The following is an 18,446-nucleotide window of genomic DNA, read 5'->3' as shown; positions in this document are numbered from 1 at the left end:
CACAGTGCAAGTTCTTTTTGTCACGTCCTCTGCTGGGCCTTTCTGAAAAGGTTTTCCCCGGATTGGACATTTGGACAATCTCTAGAGTTCCAGAAGGACAAAGAGGCATTGCCGGACTGTGGAAATGGCAAAGCCTTGTTCAATTGAAAACAAATATGATGTGCAGCCTCTGAGGGACAGGCTCCATCTGTGCTACTCCAGGCTTCTTGTAAGAAGTGTTTCCAGCAACTTGTGAGTGCTGGGATCGAAGAAGGAAGGCCCATTAGAAGTTCTCTTGCAGCTTGTTGAGGGATTCAGAAAAGGTTATCTCCTCGTTTCCTTATACTCTTGAGTTTTCCAGGGATAAAAATGGACGTTCTGTTGACTGAGCTTCCTGACTATTATTGTTTTGGCGGTTAGTACTATCTCTGTCATTCCTATTCAGAAGAAAGGGGCACTTAAGATACTGTTCTATTTCTTTACTCATTGTTTGATTATTAAGAGTTTGTGCCTGCTGGAAAGTCCTTGAGCAGTCAGTACATTTAGTAGGAATCAGAAATGAAGTAAAATTGTGAGAAACAGCACGACTGTCATCATTCTAGAGTCTAGGAAGGTTGAATGCAGCTCCTGGTCCCCACTTCTGACCTTTCTGCAAGTTTGGGAGTGGCTTTCATGACTAAGTGTGAGAGTGGGTGGAGACACTGCCAGAGCACTGGGAGGATCCAAATGTAGCTTAGCAGTCTACAGTTAGCTGGTATAGTCAAAAAAGGCTAAAAAAACTCTCAGTAAAAGAGGTGGAGAAAAAAATCCTCTAAATAGATTCCAGTGTGTCTTAAAATGTGCATTGACTCTAGAAAGAAAAAAATGTGTAATGGCAGTCATGGCAAGAAATAAATTAAAAATAATAAAGTTTTTTTAAAAGCTTAAAAATAAGTCGCCACATGAAGATGGAAAACACACAGGGAGTCTGGTTCCTGTATTGTATTGTGTTGATTTTTAATTGTTTTTGATTGCTGAAAAGCAAAGGTCACCTGCTAAGAGTTCTAGAATTAAAAGAGGGATTGTGGAAATAAACCAGTCTAGTTATTTTAAGAATGTCTAACTTTAAAAAATGATAAAAAGAAATGTATTTGTCAAATGGAAATCACAAATGCATTGGAGAAGAGACTTTTCTTCTGTTTTCGCAGGAAACAAGAGGCTATGTGTTTGTTCCAGCTTGATTTGAATCTAGTTTTATCAGGGAAGGCCTCCTGAAACTTGACAGGTGATACCTATCAAAAAAAGTTATAACTGATATACCTAGGGCTTGGTCACCATCTCAAACTCTTTCTCTGGGACCCTAAAGATACTTCGCCCACATTCAGCAGGAAGTAGTCTAGAGAACACAACGTCCACATTCCCAAGAGGAAAGGGGATGTGGGTGGTCTTTGGTTATCTTGTGGTTCATGGATGTTTGTTATTATACTGTTTATATAGGAATATAGAATAAAAAGAAAACTATCCCAGATATTTTGTATCAGCATGCATTTTGGTTTGTAGGTACATATTCAAAGTCAATTTTGTTACACTGTATATATGTTTTATTCCTGTTTAAAAGAATTTCATGTTGATACAAATTTAAGACACTTTTTGTTGCAACACTGTGTATATGTTTCTACTCTTGTTTAAAGGATTTTTTGTTGATAAGATTCACGTTTATTTTTGTTACAACGTATTGTATATATGCTTCTGTTCTTTCTTAACGTACTATACCTATGCAGTTCATTTTAAAAATGTAAGGTAAAAATACTAGTTTTTAAAAAGTGTTATTATGAACTATTTAGGATAATCAAGAAACACAGGTCAGTAGTTAATCATCTATAATATTCTAATTTGTAGATATGCTAGGTTTGTTTTCCATATCATATAAGATTTATTTTAAATAGATAGATGGACTTTAATCCTTTCAAAGACGTATAGAATTTTGAATGCTTGTCAATTGTTTATGACAATGAGATACATTTGCTCCTGGCAGCACTATTTACTTCAGAGATGATGGGCATTGAAGAATCTCCTAGTGGAGTTTGCTGTCATTGTGACGAGATTAGCCAGTCGAACAAGAAGATGTTCTGGCTTGGACTACTTGAAAGTATATTGTATATACTGGGCATGCAGGACCAACAGGAAAGGGATCATTGAACTTTGCCAGACTGAAAAAGGTGGGAAAGTCCTTCAGGGTTCCTGCTTTACAGAAGAAACTACCAGATATTCTGCAGGACACATAGGAAAGTGACTTACAACAGCTAATATAGAGGAGACAGTCATTCAAATATCCTGTTTGATTTAAAGACCTTTTGGATTCTATGGGCCTGTATGCTGTTGATGGATTCCCCAACATTCGAAAGGAAATTTGAGTGACTGTCCAAGCATTCAGATGTTTTTGTCATTTCTAGAGATTTTTGAAGTCATTTGCAATGCACATTTTGTTTTTTAATTATCTGGGGTCTTTGATAAAGTTGAAGACCAGATATAGTTACAGGGTTTTTTTTTTTTTAATGATAAAAGGTAAATGAGGTATAAAACTGTAGATTGAATAAGATAGGAAATAATAAGGTATTTTATTTTAATGTGCCAGACACAAATCAACTAGAATTCATTACATTATGAATGTAATCTTTACTTGATAATTGTTCCTATTGTATCCAGTGTTACTATATTTAGAAAAAGAGGAAATGTTGGGGAATATTAGTTTCAGGTGTTACTTTTGTTTATGCCTCGTTGGTTTAACTCTGTGAAGCTGTGTTAATGTGCCTGTCTATAATACCTGATGGTCCTCATAAAGAGATGAAAGGTCAATAGAAAGGCTGGAACAAGAATAGTTGGGGATAACAGGCAGAGATCATAAATAGAAGGAAAAATCTGAGGGAAGAGAGAACAAGGTGCAGGAGAACAAGGAGAAGAAGACACCAGGGCCAGCCATCCAGCTACACAGTAAACCATGAAGAAAGAAGCAAAGATGGGTATACAGAAGTAGAGAAAGATAAAAGCCAAGAGGCAAAAGGTAGTCAGGTTAATTTAAGTAAAGCTGGCAAGAAACAAGCCAAGCTAAGGCTGGGCATTCATAAGTAAGAATAATCCATTACATATGCTTACTTGGCAGCTTGGTGGGCCCCCTGAAAAAAAAAAAGAGCAAAAACACCACACAACAGTTTTCAGCACATGGTCTGTAAGAGAATTGTAGACATATTAATGGAGGGAGGATTAACAAAGATATCATGAAAGCAAAGAAGGCATCCCTAATCCTAGATGAATCTGGAAGCTTCTCTGACCTCGCTAGGCAGGGAGAGAAATAGGGAGGAGAATGAATAAACTTGCAGAAAGAAGAAAGGATCCCCAGAAGGCTACGTGATGATTTAGATGGGTTTCAGCCTCCCAGGTGACCATCTGGGTGGATGTCAACTCCAGTCTCCTATCCTTCATCCAATTTAGTCCTCTGTGAATGGTGGGATTAATATAGCAAGGAACCTATGATGATGGAGTCCTTGGTGTGTTCCTGCATGGACTCTTCCCCAAGTGCCTAGTGTGGGATTCCACTCTGTATTCTGTATATAAGTTTTATTACCATTGCATAGTAAAGAAGGTTTGTTGGCCTATGGCAGGGAAGAATATGACTAAGAAGGAAAGCTAAACTGAATGCAGAAAGTAAGAAGGCAGTTCCAGGCAGATAACCACGTAGCTGCCAAAGGAGAAGGATGCCAGAATCTTACTTGTAAGCCACAGCCTCATGGTGATACACAAATTAAAATAAATGGGTTAATTTAAGATTTAAGTGCTAGCTGGGAATATGGCTGAGCCATTGGTCAAACAGTGTTGTAATTAATATAGTTTTGTGTAATCATTCAGGTCTGGGAGACCAGGAAATGAACGCACAGTCTCTGTTCAGAAAATGGTGTCCAGTTATTTGGCACAAGTTTCCACATAAAGCCTGAGCAAGCAACAACAACAAAAAAGATTCTAGACAGAAAAGAACAGATCCAAGTTGTGGCAATTAATGTGGCTTCTACTTAAATCTCCATCACGAAGCTGGACTCTCAAAAAGCTAAGGGAAAGGATGAAGCAAACCACCAAAGCCAAAGCTTTAATCCTAGATACATCACTTAGCAAATTAAAGGCCTGTGTGCTAAGAAAAAAATAGAAATATACAGGAAAAAAGAATTCATTAAAAAAAAAAGAACCTCTAAACACAGGGTGATTATGGTGTGATTAAATTACAGTGTGCTTAAAATATACATAGACTTGCGAGAAAAAAACAAAAGAATAGAGAAAGTCCATTAAAAGAAAAGAAAGAGTAGTTGGGTATGGCACATGCCTTTAATTCCAGCACTTGGGAAGCAGAGGCAGTCATATATCTTGAGTTCAAAGGCAGCCTGGTCTACAAAGTGGTATCAAGGGTAGCCAGTACTACCCAGAAAAAACATTTTCTAAAAAAAACTTATCAATAAAAGAAATAGAGTAAAAAAATTACATAAAGATGGGAAATAGACAAAGGGTCTAGATTATGTATAATATTGTATTTTCTTTGAATTTTTTGATTGTGACTAAGCTAACTATAGAGAGAAACTTCATTATACGGACTGCAAAGTTAGGCCAACATATTTATTTTAAAGGTATCTTGACTTTAGATTTTGAGTTGAAGTATATGTTAGTTTGGAAAAGAGATTCTGTGTTTGTTTTCACAGAAGAAAAGAACCTATGTATTCCTTCCAGATTAATGTTTTTGGAAAAAGACCCCTGAGAGTTCTCTTTGAACCCTAAAAATATTTTGCCCAACAATCAGCAGGAAGCAGTTTGGGCAAAACAACACCAAAACTCCCAAAATCATTTTTTTGAGGTTTTGTTTTTATTTAAAGTGGTTGATTACAATAGGTTAATGGTCACAGACAATCTCTATCTCAAAAAAAATGGTGGGGGATGTATATAAAAATAGAAATGAATGCTTTTCTTATATGGACATTGGTTTATGGATATAAATTTAAGGTCGGTTTGTTATATGCATGTTTCTACTCTTGTTTAAGATATGTTTAGACAGCTTATTTAAAAATGCAATGTATAGTTAAGAAATACAGATTAGTAGGTATTCTTCTATAGTAATCAAACTATTAATTACATTCTGTATACTTTCTGGATATACATAGATGTGTAAGATAATCTTCAACACCTCAAAGACCTATAGAATATGTTATTAAATTTTTTTAGGAACTTAGAATATTCTTGACAGTGAAACATGTCTGCTTCTGGCAGCAGCAATTACTTCTGAGAGATTGATGGGCATTGAAGAAATTCGTTATGGAATTTGCCTTCAATGTGACAAGCTAGCCATTTGGGCAAGAAACTACTCTTGTCTGGACTGCTTAAGGGTACACTGTATAAACTGGACATGCAGGATTCACAGAAAAATGACTGCTGGACTTTCTGAAGGTTCTATGGTAATATGCAAGATATTCATCAGTGTGGCTATGGGACAAGGCCAGTTTAGGCACCCTCTCCTCTACTGCCCAAGGACCAAGCAGGGGGCATCTCCGTGGACACCTGGGAGCCCGTTTAGAGCCAAGTCTCTTGCCAACCCTAAAATGGCTCCCTTAATTAAGATATCGTCTTCCCTGCTCCCATATCCACCCTTCCTCCATCTCAACCATCCCACTCCCCCAAGCTCTCCCCAATCCTCCTCTTCGCCCTTATCCTCCCCTTCTCCTTTTCCCTCTACCCCACCCCCACACCCATGCTCCCAACTTTTGCCCAATGATCTGGTCTGCTTCTAGTTTCCAGGGGGATCTATATATGTTTTTCTTTGGGTTCACCATATTATTTAGCTTCTCTATGATCATGAACTATAAGCTAAATGTCCTTTGTTTTCAACTAATGAATGAGTACATATCATATTCATCTTTTTGGGTCTGGTTTATCTCACTCAGTATCAGTATAGTGTTTTCTATTTCCATCCATATGCATGCAAACTCAAGATGTATTTTCTTTTACTGCTGAGTAAAACTCTAATGTGTATATGTGCCACACTTTCATTATCCATTCTTCCATTGAGGGCACCGAGGTTGTTTCCAGGTTCTGGCTATTACAAATAGTGCTGCTATGACTATAGTTGAACAAATGCTTTTGTAGTATGATTGGACAACTCTTGGGTATATTCCCAAGAGTGGAATTGCTGGATTCTGAAGTAGATTGACTCCCAGTTTCCTGAGAAACTGCCTCACTGATTTCCAAAGTGGTTGCACAAGTTTGCATTCCCACCAGCAATGGATGAGTGTTCGCCTTATTCCACATCCTCTCCAGCAAGGGTTATCATTGGTGTTTTTGGTTTTACCATTCTTAGAGGCATAAGATGGTATCTCAAAGTTGTTTTTATTTGCATTTCCCTGAATGCTAAGGAAGTTGAACATGACCTTAAGTATCTTTTGGCCATTTGAACTTCTTCTGTTGAGAATTCTGTATCCAGTTCTGAACCCCATTTTTAAAATTGGGTTATTTAGAATTTCAATGTCTAGTTTCTTGAGTTCTTTATATATTTTGGAGATCAGGCCTTTGTCTGATGTGGGGTTGGTGAAGATCTTCTCCCATTCAGTAGGTTGACTTTTTGTCTTAATGACAGTGTCTTTTACTTTACAGATGCTTCTCAGTTTTGGGAAGTCCCATTTATTCACTGTTGCTCTTATTGTGTGTGCTACTGGAGTTATACGTAGGAAGTGGTCTCTTGTGTCCATGTGTTGCAGACTACTTCCCACTTTCTTTTCTATCATGTCCAGTGTGGTCAGATTTATATTGAAGTCTTTAATCCATTTGGACTTGAGTTTTGTGCGTGGTGATAGATATGAATCTATTTCATTCTTCTACAGGTTGACCTCCAGTTATGCTAGCACCATTTGTTAAAGATGCTTTCTTTCTTTCATTGTATAATTTTAGCTCCTTTATCAGATGTTCATAGGTTTGTGGATTAATATCCAGGTCTTCCATTCGATTTTGTTTGTCGATATCTCTGTTTTTATGACAATACCAAGCTGTTTTCATTACTGTAGCTCTGTAATAGAGTTTGAAGTCAGGGATGGTAATGCCTCCCGAAATACTTTTATTGTATAGGATTGTTTTGGCTATGCTGGGTTTTTTGTTTTTCCATATAAAGCTGATTATTGTTCTCTCAAGGTCTGTGAATTTTGTTGGGATTTTGATGGAGATTGTTGTTGGGATTTTGATGGGGATTGCATTGAATCGATATATTGCCTTTGGTTGAATTGCCGTTTTTACAATATTGATCCTACCAACCTCAGAGCATAGGAGATACTTCCATTTTCTGGTATCCTCTTCAATTTCTTTTGTCAAAGTCTTAAAGTTCTTGTCAAATAGATCTTTCACTTCCTTGGTTATTGTAACCCCAAGATACTTTATGCTATTTGTGGCTATCCAGAAAGGTGAAGTTTCTCTGATTTTTCTCTCTGCCTCTTTATTCTCTGTGTGAGTATAGTAGGGCTACTGATTTTTTTGTTGATATTTTATCCTGCTACATTACTGAAGGTGTTTATCAGCTGTAGGAGTTCTTTGGTAGAGTTTTTGGGATCACTTATGTACACTATCATATCGTCTGCTAATAACAAAGTTTGACTTCCTTTCCAATTCGAATCCCCTTGATCTCCTTATGATGTCTTATTGCTATTGCTAGAATTTCAAGAACTATATTGAAGAAGTATGGAGAGAGTGGACAGCCTTGTCTTGTTCCTGATTTTAGTGGAATGGCTTTAAGTTTCTCTCCATTTAATTTGATGTTAGCTATCGGCTATCTGTGTATTGCTTTTATTATATTTAGTTATTAACCCTGTATCCCTAACCTCTCCAAGACCTTTATCATAAAGGGGTGTTGAATTTTGTCAAATGCTTTTTCATCATCTAATGAAATGATCATATGTTTTTTTTTCTTTCATCTTATTTATATGATGGACTACATTGATAGATTTTCATATGTTGAACCAGCCCTGCGTCTCTGGGATTAAGCCTACTTGATCATAATCAATAATTTTTGATATTATATTGAATTCAGTTTGCCAGTATTTTATTGAGAATTTTTGTGTCGATGTTCATGAGTGCGAGTGGTCTGTAATCCTCTTTTTTGATTAAGTCTTTTTGTGGTTTTGGATCACGGAAACTGTAGCTTTTTAAAAAGAGTTTGGTAATGACTCTTCTGTTTCTATTCTGTGAAACACATTAAGGAGTATAGGTATTAGCTCTTCTTGGAAGTTCTGGTAGTATTCAGCATTAAAATCATATGGTCCTGGTCTCTTTTGGTTGGGAGGTTTTTGATTACAGCTTCTATTTCTTTGCGACTTATAAGTGTATTTGAATTGTTCACCAGGTCTTGATTTAATTTTGGTATATGGTTCTTATCTAAAACATGCCCTTTTCTTTTACATTTTCCAATTTTGTGGCATATTTTGTAGTTAGTCCTAGTGATTTTCTGAATTTCCTCAGTGTCTGTTGTTATGTCCTCCTTTGCATTTCTGATCTTGTTAATCTGTGTGTTCTCTCTCTGCCATTTGATTAGTTTGCATAGGGATTGTCAATCTTGTTGATTTTCTCAAAGAACCAGATCTTTGTTTCATTGATTCTTTTTTTTAAAGATTTATTTATTTATTATGTACTCAGTGTTCATCCTCCACACCTGCAGGCCAGAAAAGTGCACCATATCTCATTACAAGTGGTTATGAGCCACCATGTGGTTGCTGGGAATTGAACTCAGAACCTTCGGAAGAACATTCAGTACTCTTAACCTCTGGAGCCATTTCTCATTGATTCTTTGAATTGTTTTCTGTTTCCATTTAGTTGATATCAGCCCTCAGTTTGAGTATGTCCAATCTTCTCCTCCTGTGTGAGTCTGCTTTTTTTCCTAGAGCTTTCAGGTGTGCTATTAAGTCTCTAATGTGTGCTTTCTCCATTTTCTTTATGTGGGCACTTAGTGCTTACTTTCCTCTAAGCACTGCTTTCATAGTGTCCCATAGGTTTGGGTATGTTGTGTCTTTATTTTCATTGAATTCAAAGAAGACTGTAATTTCTTTCTTTATTTCTTCCTTGACCTAAGAGTGGTTCAGTAGTTGACTGTTCAGTTTCCATGAGTTTGTAGACTTTCTGGGGGGGTTGAATTGTTGTTGAATTCTAACTTTATTCCATGGTGATCTGTTAGTACACAGGTGGTTACTACAATTGTTTTTGTATCTGTGGATGTTTGCTTTGTTTTCGAATATGTGATCAATTTTTGAGAAGGTTGCATGAGATGCTGAGAAAAAGGTATATTCTTTTCTGTTTGGGGGGGGGTGGGGAAATTTTCTACAGACGTCTGTAAAGTCCATTTGATTCATTACATCTGTTAGTTCTCTTATTTCTCTGTTAAGTTTCTGTCTGGTTGACCTGTCCATTGGTGAGAGAGGAGTGTTGAAATCTCCTGTGCCTGTCTCCTATTTCGCCTTAGGAGCCATAACATCATAGGTGAGTGCAGCTGTATGTAGCTTTATTTGGATGCTCTGGGGTTTGAACACAGGTCTTTAGGATTGTATAGTAAATGTTATGTGTGTATCACAGACCTGAAAACCCAGGAAGCTCTTTTTAGTTGTTAACATATACTACATGTTGGATATGAAGAGTTTCTGAAAAGGTCTTGTATTGAACGCTTGGTCCTAGCGGGTGGATCTCATCACGGAGAGGTGATTGAACAGTGACAGCTCTGACACGATCACGAGACTAATCCACTAAAGCTGTCATAAGTTAGGGGCATTATTGAAAGCTGAGAGAAAACTCCTGAGGTGCCAATGTCTTTTATGGTTATGTCTTAGGTCAATCTCAAAGCTAGATTGTTTGGTGTCCTTCTTCAATGTTTCCATTTTTCTCTGCTTCCAGGAAGCGTTGAATTAAACTGTGCTAGTCCATCATGTGCAACTTTGCATATCTTCTACTGCAGGCCCAAAACTATGGGGCCGGGGAACCATGGACTACAAATCCCAGCAACTGTGAGTCATAAAACTCTTCCTATGTGAAGGCTTCTTTGTCTTAGCTATCTGCCATGAATTTCTAACATGATGCATTAAAAACTGCAATGCATTGTGAGTCTTTGTTGGCTAAGTAAGGACATTATATGTTTAGTTCCCAAACTCGTAGGGTAATAACTTCTTGTTGCATTGTCTCTGACAGAAGAAGGAAAGAAATGGAAGAACCCATAAGCCCATATCCTCAGAGAAGCACCATTTGGACAGCTTATTTATTTATTTATTTATTTATTTATTTTTGATTTTTGAGATAGGGTCTCTCCGTAGCTTTTTGGTTCCTGTCCTGGAACTAGCTCTTCTAGACCAGGCTGGCCTCGAACTCACAGAGATCCACCTGCCTCTGCCTCCTGAGTGCTGGGATTAAAGGCATGCGCCACCACCACCCGGCTGGACAGCTCAATTATTATGACAGTTAGCTGTTAGCTTGTTTGATCTGAGTCCTCTCCTGCCTTCTTCCTCACTTGTGATTTAAAAATGGTTAGTTAGAGTCATTACAAAATATAATTCTGTATAGACTGATTGCTTAAACATATGGGAAGCCCTATTTTATTCCAGTACTATGAAAATATGCCTAGAATCTGAGTCCACATTTGAGAACTTTTGTTATGGTGGCCGGACAGGATATCTGCAGCCAGAAGAACAATGGGGGCTCACTCCTGAAAGTACTGTTGGAGCTGATTGGTGCTGTAGCTTTGGGAGAGAGGATGGATCATGGGCCTGGATATGGATTAAGCCACTGGTAGCAATAAGGACCAGGACTGATTCTGAGTCAAATGTTTGGATTTGATAATTGATGAAATAAGGAATTCTGAGAAAGAGCTGTGGAGTTATGATAGTCCTCACTTGTTTAGGGGTGTAATAGATGGTCCGGTCCGTTGGATTAGATGGAGAGGTGATCTAGTGGGGATGCTGCCGTGTTGACAGTAACCACGGGGGACTCATTGGAGAGAAAGTAGAAGTCCCAGAAAAACTGGACCATTTCTGCTGTAAACTGTTGTCTAAAACCTGGTAAGGGAACTTTCAAGAACTTGAAAACTGCTCTGATTTGCAGTTTCATCTGCAAACGGAGCATGAGGTGGTGCTGACCTGCTTCCGGCTTCACTACTAGAGGATATGGTCCATGCAGCTTAAGGCACAGTCAGATCTCTCTTTTCATTTCCACTTCCAAACTTTCAGTAGGAACGCTATTCCTAATCTGAACTTCCAGCATCTCCTGGATATCAGGGTTGATAAAAGAGAGTTCCCAGCCTCCATCTGCCTGTATGTGGAGCCTGTCCCACAGCAAGGCTTCTTAAATGCTGAGGGAAAGATTCTCTTGCTAGGACTGACCATGTGAGGATTTGGGGTGGCACCAGGTTTTGGCAGCTACCTGGTACCTGGAAAGGCCTGAGGCAGGCCTACTTGTGTCATCAAGGCTTGTAGAGATTGAGTTGGACCAGCTTCAGTGGTCAAGGCATGTGGCGGTTGGGATGGAAGCTGAACCTTAGGGTAGGGTCTTACCTGGTTGACTCTTCACGTGCCCCAGTCCTAAAGACTTCTTGTTTATGTCTTCTAGGGTTCATTTTGACTCCTCCCTGCATACACACAAACACACATACACACGCGGGCACCCATGTGCACACACACACACACAAATCCTAAAGCCCTTTATTTCCATATTTACAGTATAATTGACTCTAATAACAGTGATGGATCTTGAGGATGGTTCTGACCCCCTTTGTGGAGCCATGTCTTCTCCTGATGCAATACTCTAAGGTGACCACATGCAGACATTTCTTTGTGGCCTAGCAAGCAGATATAACCTCACAATAAAACATACTTAGAGGAAGTAATGTCTAAAAGTTTAATTTGGGGATAGACTTCTTTGTAGATCATACTTATTGCAATGTCCATGCCTCAGACAGTAGACAGGTATCCCTGGAACATGTGCAACATGGGTTCTGTCCTGATAGGAGCTGGCTAGGTAGACAGGGTCTCTGGATGCCAGGGCCTGCCTGTTACCATAGGGCATCCCTCCATCAGGTTAAGGTTGACTCTGAATCTTGAGCTTTGCATGACAAACTGTGCTAATGTTTTTTTGAATCTCTGGCTATGGGTCATCGATGGTACACCCTTGCATTTTTCTTTGGAGTTGTCTGACATTTTATATTTTGGGTTTAAAATTGATAGTAAAACTGTCTTCATTCTGTCCCCAAACTTTACATTATTTGATGTGTATGCTTAAGTCAGGCTTCATCCCTTTACGTTGTATATCCTGCCTGGGAGGACTTCTGTATTTATCTTTTTGGATATTTGTGACATATCTATGTCTATGCGTGTGACTCCTGTATTTGTAATACTTGAGGACATTGCTATCGCTTCCTAAGAAATGGGGACCTGTAATGGAAGGTTGGCTTGATCGTAGCGGGCTCAGTCTTGAGGTTGCACTGGGCGGCCCTGGAAGCCAGGATCTCTGCAGCAATCACAACCTCAGGGTCCCAGTCTTGGCATAACGCGCCAGTGGCACAATCCTGCAGAATGACAGCAGCAGCTGAACAGTGAGGTGTGCTCAGGCCCAAGTCCTCTGCATCCTGGGAAAGGTTTTAGGTAGATTTCCACTTGCCTCCAGAAACTGATTGATTTGAAAATCAGCCATCTTCGCAGTGTCCATGGGGATTGTCCACTCACAAGATTCTTCCTCCTCTGTCTCCTCCAGCTTCCTGGTACCCCTGTTCCTTGAGGACTGAGAAGCCCCACTGATCTCTCGAACTGAGACCTCGTTGTCATAATGTCTTAAAGTCTAGCCCTCACTCTTCTGGATTCGGCCTGATTAGGCTCTGGGTATTCTTCCCAAGATCTAACAAGTGTATCTTTGTGCCACGCTCTACCCACGAGGCTCTCTCGAGTGGACACCGAAGTCACATTGTACCCGAGGACAGTTGTAGGGGCTTCAGAGGGCCCAGAAATGTTACTAGGTGGAGAATCTCTCAGGAGTGCTGTCTGGAGGGCAGGACAGTTCTGTGTGGACTTTGATTCCACAGAGAAAGCTTTTGTCTTCATGTCTCATTCTGGGGATTATTGGATGGATTCTCCCAGGTTACTGGCCAGTTGCATGATAGAGTTGTCTGTAGAGTCCCAAGACAGAGAATCATTGGAGGACTGTTAAAAGGGTAAAGTTGTGTCCTTCTTCATCTTTAAAATATGTATGGTCTTGAGGCCTCTGAGGGGCAGGCTCCATCTGTGCCTCACCAGGTGTCTTGTAATATGTGCATCTAGCTCCTTCTGGGTGCCCAGATCTAGGAAGGAAGGCCCATTAGTAGAGTTCTTTTTAGTGATTGCTCCATTGAAGGATGGTTTGTTTGAAGTTTCCAGATTTGGCTGGAGATTTCAGATGGGACCAATGAGTGCATGGTCTACACATTTGTCATAACAGACTCCGCCTGACAACTCAGTGTCACTGGTCTGCTTTCTGTTAGGATTTGCGTTGTTTCTCATGGTGCCTCCTAGCTGTTTCTTTCCTGGTCCCACTGGGGAAACACTTTGCAGGTCACTTGTTTGGCATCTCATGTGTCAAGATTCCCCCTTTGTCTCAGAGAAGGCCTCAAGAATTTTGCCCAGGGAACCTTCTGAGGGCCTGTGCAGATCTTTTTCCAGAGCTCTTCCCAGAGGGGTTGGAAGATCCTTGTGTGGGGTCCTCCATGGTTGTAATATCTTTTGACCTTTAAATGAGACAGTCTGTAGATACTAACCACTTTCATTTGCCTGTGCTGAGGGACATGAAGTCCTATGATTAACTTCTGCCTGACCCAGGCCAAGAGATAGCTGAACTTTGGGGGGCCATGGACCTTGGTGTTGTATGAGTCTCTTTTTGAAATCTTCTTCTGTCTGCTCCAGTAGCTTGGGGATAATGTAATCCCCTTGGAGATGGACAACAGGCCCCTGGCTGTTGCAAGCCCCAACTGTTGGAAGTCTGTTGATTAAATGCTTCCTGTGATTTTTTTTAACCAATACTGGCAAATCACTCCAGATTTCTTGGTGTTTCTTCAAAAGGTGGCGCTCTAGGTGTCGATCACTAGGTGAGACAATAAATTGGGCTCTCGGAGGCATAGGACAAGAAGTCCCATCTTTCCTAGTGGAGCTGAATTGCACAACAGCTTTGAGAGAGAGGATGGGTCATGGGCCTCGGCTTGGATTCTAGTCTCTGATGGTGTTTGGGACTAAGAAAAATTTAGAGTCAAAGGATCGGATTTGACCAAGTGTTGAAGCAAGGGCTTTGGAGAACAGAGCTGTGGAAGGCCTTTAGTGTTACCGTGTAACAGGCTGTAAGTAGACTGTCCCTAAACAAGTTGGATCTAGTGGGGACCCTGCCATGTTGACAGCAGCCACTAGGGACTCACTGTGGAGCAAGGGCAGACCCCAGTAAAGCTGGATATATTTCTTCTCTAAATCATTAGCTGAGACCTTTTGGTGACCTGACAACTGCTCTGATTTGTTGTCTTTGCTCCAGTAGGGGAGTGAGGTGATGTTGGCTTCCTTGCTGCTGCAGGCTTGCAGCATACTGCCCATACAGCCATAGGAAAGGTCTGATCTTCCTTCTGTGTTCCCTTCCATGGTTTTAGTTGGACTCGTTTACTAACTTGAACTTTGTGCATCTCCTGTATAACAGGGCTGATGAAAGAGGGCTCCCCAGCCTCTACCTGGCTGTCTCTGGGGCCTGTCCAGAGCAAGGTATTGTGGATGGTGAGAGAAAGATCCTCTTGCAAGTGAGGAGGTTGAGTGGCACATGGTTCTGGATGCTACGTGGTACCTGAAAGGGCCTGAGGTAGACCTACGTGAGTGTTCAAGGCTTGAGGTGGTTGAGGTAGACCTACGTGAGTGTTCAAGGCCTGAGGTGGTTGAGGTAGGCCTGCTGAAGGGATCAAGGCCTGAAGTGGTTGACGTAGGCCTGCTTAAGAAATCAAGGCCTGGGGTGGTTGAGGTAGGCTTGCTTAAGAAATCAAGGCCCGGGTTGGTTGAGGTGGGCCTGCTTAAATGGTCAAGGCCTGTGGTGGTTGAATGGTCAAGGCCTGGGATGGATGAAGTAGGCCTGCTTAAGTGGTCAATATCTAGGCTTGCTGAAGTAGACCTGCTATAGTAGTTAAGGCCTGGGGCTGTCGAGATAGGCCTCTTGAGAATTAATGCCTGGGGTGCTTGTCATGGGAGAAGGCAAACCTGGCAGAGTTTGTGAGCTCTTTGTGATCACCAGTATTTTCCAGTCAAACTCATGAACTTCCATGTTGGGATCTGCCATGTGTAGAGGACAAGCCACCTGATCCAGAGGGTGAGATGGGTAGGAAGATTCCTGTTGGGTGGCGAATGGCATCTTCCAGTTGTCAAGGTCTCTGGTGGCCAAGAAGCACTCTCAGATGACTGTGACTCAATCGGTGAGGAATTGTGCAGGACCTTAGACAAGGGTTTTGAATCTTTGACCTCATTGCGAGGAGAAGAGGAAGTCTCTAGGGATGACTTGGTGGCCATAGACTTCCTTGTGGGATGCCTAGGTGACACATAGGCTTTGGCAGCATCTGGTATGATTGCTTCATCTGAGGCATCTTGTTCTAAGTGCCGGCAAATGCTGGTGGTATTGATAAGCCTCTCTTGCATGCTGTAAAGGCAGGGGATATGATTGCAGGCAGGAGCTCATGGGGCCAGGAGGTGGGGCTAGATGAATAGGGAAGGACCCTCGCAGCCCATCAGAACCATTGTTCAACACTCTGGTCTTAGGAGACCTTGTTATCTTAACCTTTAGTGCTGTACTCATTTCCTACACATCCAGAGAGCCCCGATTCCCAGGATAACTGTATGCCCTGGTCAGAAGTGATCACATAGCAGACAGTAGGAGTGAACCAGACAGAACTGGAGATGGCTTACCTGTGCAGAAGTGAAGCCAGTACCTTGTCCTCCTTTGGTTTCTTCCTGCTGCCTCTGTAAGCTGGAAATGGAGACTGGTTTATTGGTGGGTATAGGATGGACCGGGTATCTTACACAAGACTGAATGAACTGTCCATTTAGTAATGAAAGTTAAACAGTTCTATTATCCATGAGCCAGGGCGTGTGCCCAAAGGCATGGAGAGCAAGGCACATGTTGGGAAGGACAATGCCATGAACCAGGAGCCTCCACTTCTAATGACCTCCGTAGGCGTCATTATCTCCCTGTGGAGGGGAAGGAAGGACCAGAGCTCTGAGAGAGGAAATTGTCTCTCAGAAGAGGCAAACCACCAATTTACCTCCAAATCCAGGCAGCATGGCCCCACTTCATCCCATGGCACCACTTCCTGCCACACCATCCCTCCCCAGGCAGTAGCCAGTCTGGCGGTCCATAGCTTCATTCCAAGCACAGGACCTGGGAAATGTCTTCAACTCTGGGTTCCTTCCCAGGAGCTGTCTCCTCGAGTGTCCTGCAACTCATTAGTGTTATAGTGGGATGGGGGGCTGAAGTCACCTCGCCAGGGGAAGAAAGTAGCCTACCTTTCACAGTCCTGATTTTCTTCCTGACTTTTCTGTGCTCTTTCCTCAACACCTGAGAGAGAGAAGAGAGAGAGAGAGAGAGAGAGAGAGAGAGAGAGAGAGAGAAAATGCAGCTCCATTCACATCTATATTGTGGGCAAATATGTGTTCTTTTTCTCTTGGAAAACTCAAATGGGGACCGTCTCTGTGAGAGCCACATGGATGTCAGTGTTGTTCTGCTCAGGGACCAGAGGCTCAGCTCTAAAGTACCAGCAGTCACTTCCTGATGTCCTGGAGGTCATTGCCCTTTTCATATCAGCTCAATAGACACTATAAGCATGTATGTTAGAGGGGCACATAGAAACCATGGCTCAGAAACTTTACTTTTTCAGAGGTCTCTAACCAACCCAGAAACACTGCCCCTGACCACCTAGGCACTGGGCTTCTTGCAGGTATGGATGTTCTGAGAGCAGACATCTTGGAGCCCACTCTTCCTCTCCCCAACCTGCCAGGTCTCAAGAAGATGAGGTCCAGCTCTTGGCTGAGATCGTCTGTCAGCCACCTCCCTATTTGATTCAGAAAGTGAGTCCAGCAGAGAAAGGAAACTAATCTTCCTTGTTTGGGGCCTAAGGCAAACTTACCTTTTGTGAGGTGGTGTTTTCTGCTGGTGTAGGTGAGGGTGAGTCAAGGGGGAAGAGGAATAATAATAGGTGGAAGAGCCCCAGCCCACACACAAAGGCAAGGATCATGTCCATTGCGCAAGTGGTTGAGCTGTGGGTCAGCCATGAAGGATCAATGCTTTCCAGAAGAGAGAGAAAATTCTCCATCTGAATTGCCTTGTTGCTCTAAGGCAACTGAACTCTTGAGAGTTCTCTCTGGGAGTTGGCAGCTGGGTCAGGTTCATACCACAGACCTCCTGTCTCCCTGTCACAAAGAGCTCCTGAGTGTCTGGGAGGGGTGGTAGGAAGAGCTGACCAAAGAATCACTCCCTGTCCTCCAGGCGTCACATGAGCTCCATCCTCGACAGCCTTTTGTGTCTGTTTCCAATTCCATCTGCACACTCCATCAGAAATAGAGTCTTATCCATTTTCTCTTCTTCTCCTATGCCCAGACAGAGGCTTGTCCACATTCTGTGGGCCTTCAGACCTCCATGCCATCTCCAGTGACAAAAGAGACCATGTGCAAGTGGGCTGGTATCTTAAAGGCTATTGGCTGAAGGAGTGGAAGTAGCTCCCACAGCACCTCCCCCTTTTGTTTAAGGAAGAGAGTTCCAAACCCAATTCAAAACAATATACACTAGGAACAGATATCAAGTATAAGATTAGACTGTCAATCAGCATAAACAATATTAAGCAAGGAACATATGCTAAATGTTTTAATAAACATTCTATTCTAAGGATTCAAAGTCTTGTATTGGAGATGACTTGGCAAGATCATAAGAGGACAGTAACTACTACTAATCTTCAACCCTATCGACTGCCTGAGAAGGGAGATATTATTACTTGAGCAGGCAGGAAGTACAATCAAGTAGCTTCCAAAGGGAGCAATTAGTGACAGTGACAATTAGGTACCTGAGCAATCACTCAAAGTCTCATTTTGCAACATTGAAGAGACCAACTTTGGCTATGGTCTAGAATAACTGACAGACCATTTTCAAATGCAAGAAAATCTTCAAAACTGTCTATCCTGTCTTGGCAAGATGTGACAGTCCTGTTTATTCATTTCTGTATACTATATCTTGTCAGTGGTTGAGGCATGGGCATTTCTTTGCCCAAAGGCCAGTTTTTGCCAAAAAGAAAACAGGCTCCAAGTGGAGTGTCTTTGGTGCTCAACATTCTCTCAGGCATAGATCAGTGCTGCCAGGAGCAGTTATGTCTCATGTCAACAAAACCCTAAGTTATTTAAATGTTATGTTCCTTGAAGTGGTAGAAG

General features: G+C 41.5%; 1 protein-coding gene across 3 annotated transcripts in view; it reads left to right on the top strand.

Moving 5' to 3' along the window:
* The first annotated feature begins 9,922 nt into the window (after positions 1-9,922).
* Acbd7 (acyl-CoA binding domain containing 7) overlaps positions 9,923-18,446 on the top strand; it is a 67,040-nt gene continuing 58,516 nt past the window's right edge. For all 3 annotated transcript variants that reach the window (XM_041630826.1, XM_041630825.1, XM_041630827.1), the window contains exon 1: positions 9,923-10,013. In XM_041630826.1, the coding sequence (XP_041486760.1) occupies positions 9,975-10,013 (39 nt within the window). In that variant the 5' untranslated portion in view covers positions 9,923-9,974. The remainder of the gene's footprint in view (positions 10,014-18,446) is intronic.

The sequence above is a fragment of the Microtus oregoni genome, unplaced genomic scaffold (genome assembly GCF_018167655.1).
Source record: "Microtus oregoni isolate MIOR12 unplaced genomic scaffold, Mior012 000035F_ref0000213, whole genome shotgun sequence".
Classification (NCBI taxonomy): domain Eukaryota; kingdom Metazoa; phylum Chordata; class Mammalia; order Rodentia; family Cricetidae; genus Microtus; species Microtus oregoni.
The sequence above is the reverse complement of the archived record's forward strand: the minus strand, read 5'-3'. Positions and strand labels throughout refer to the sequence as shown.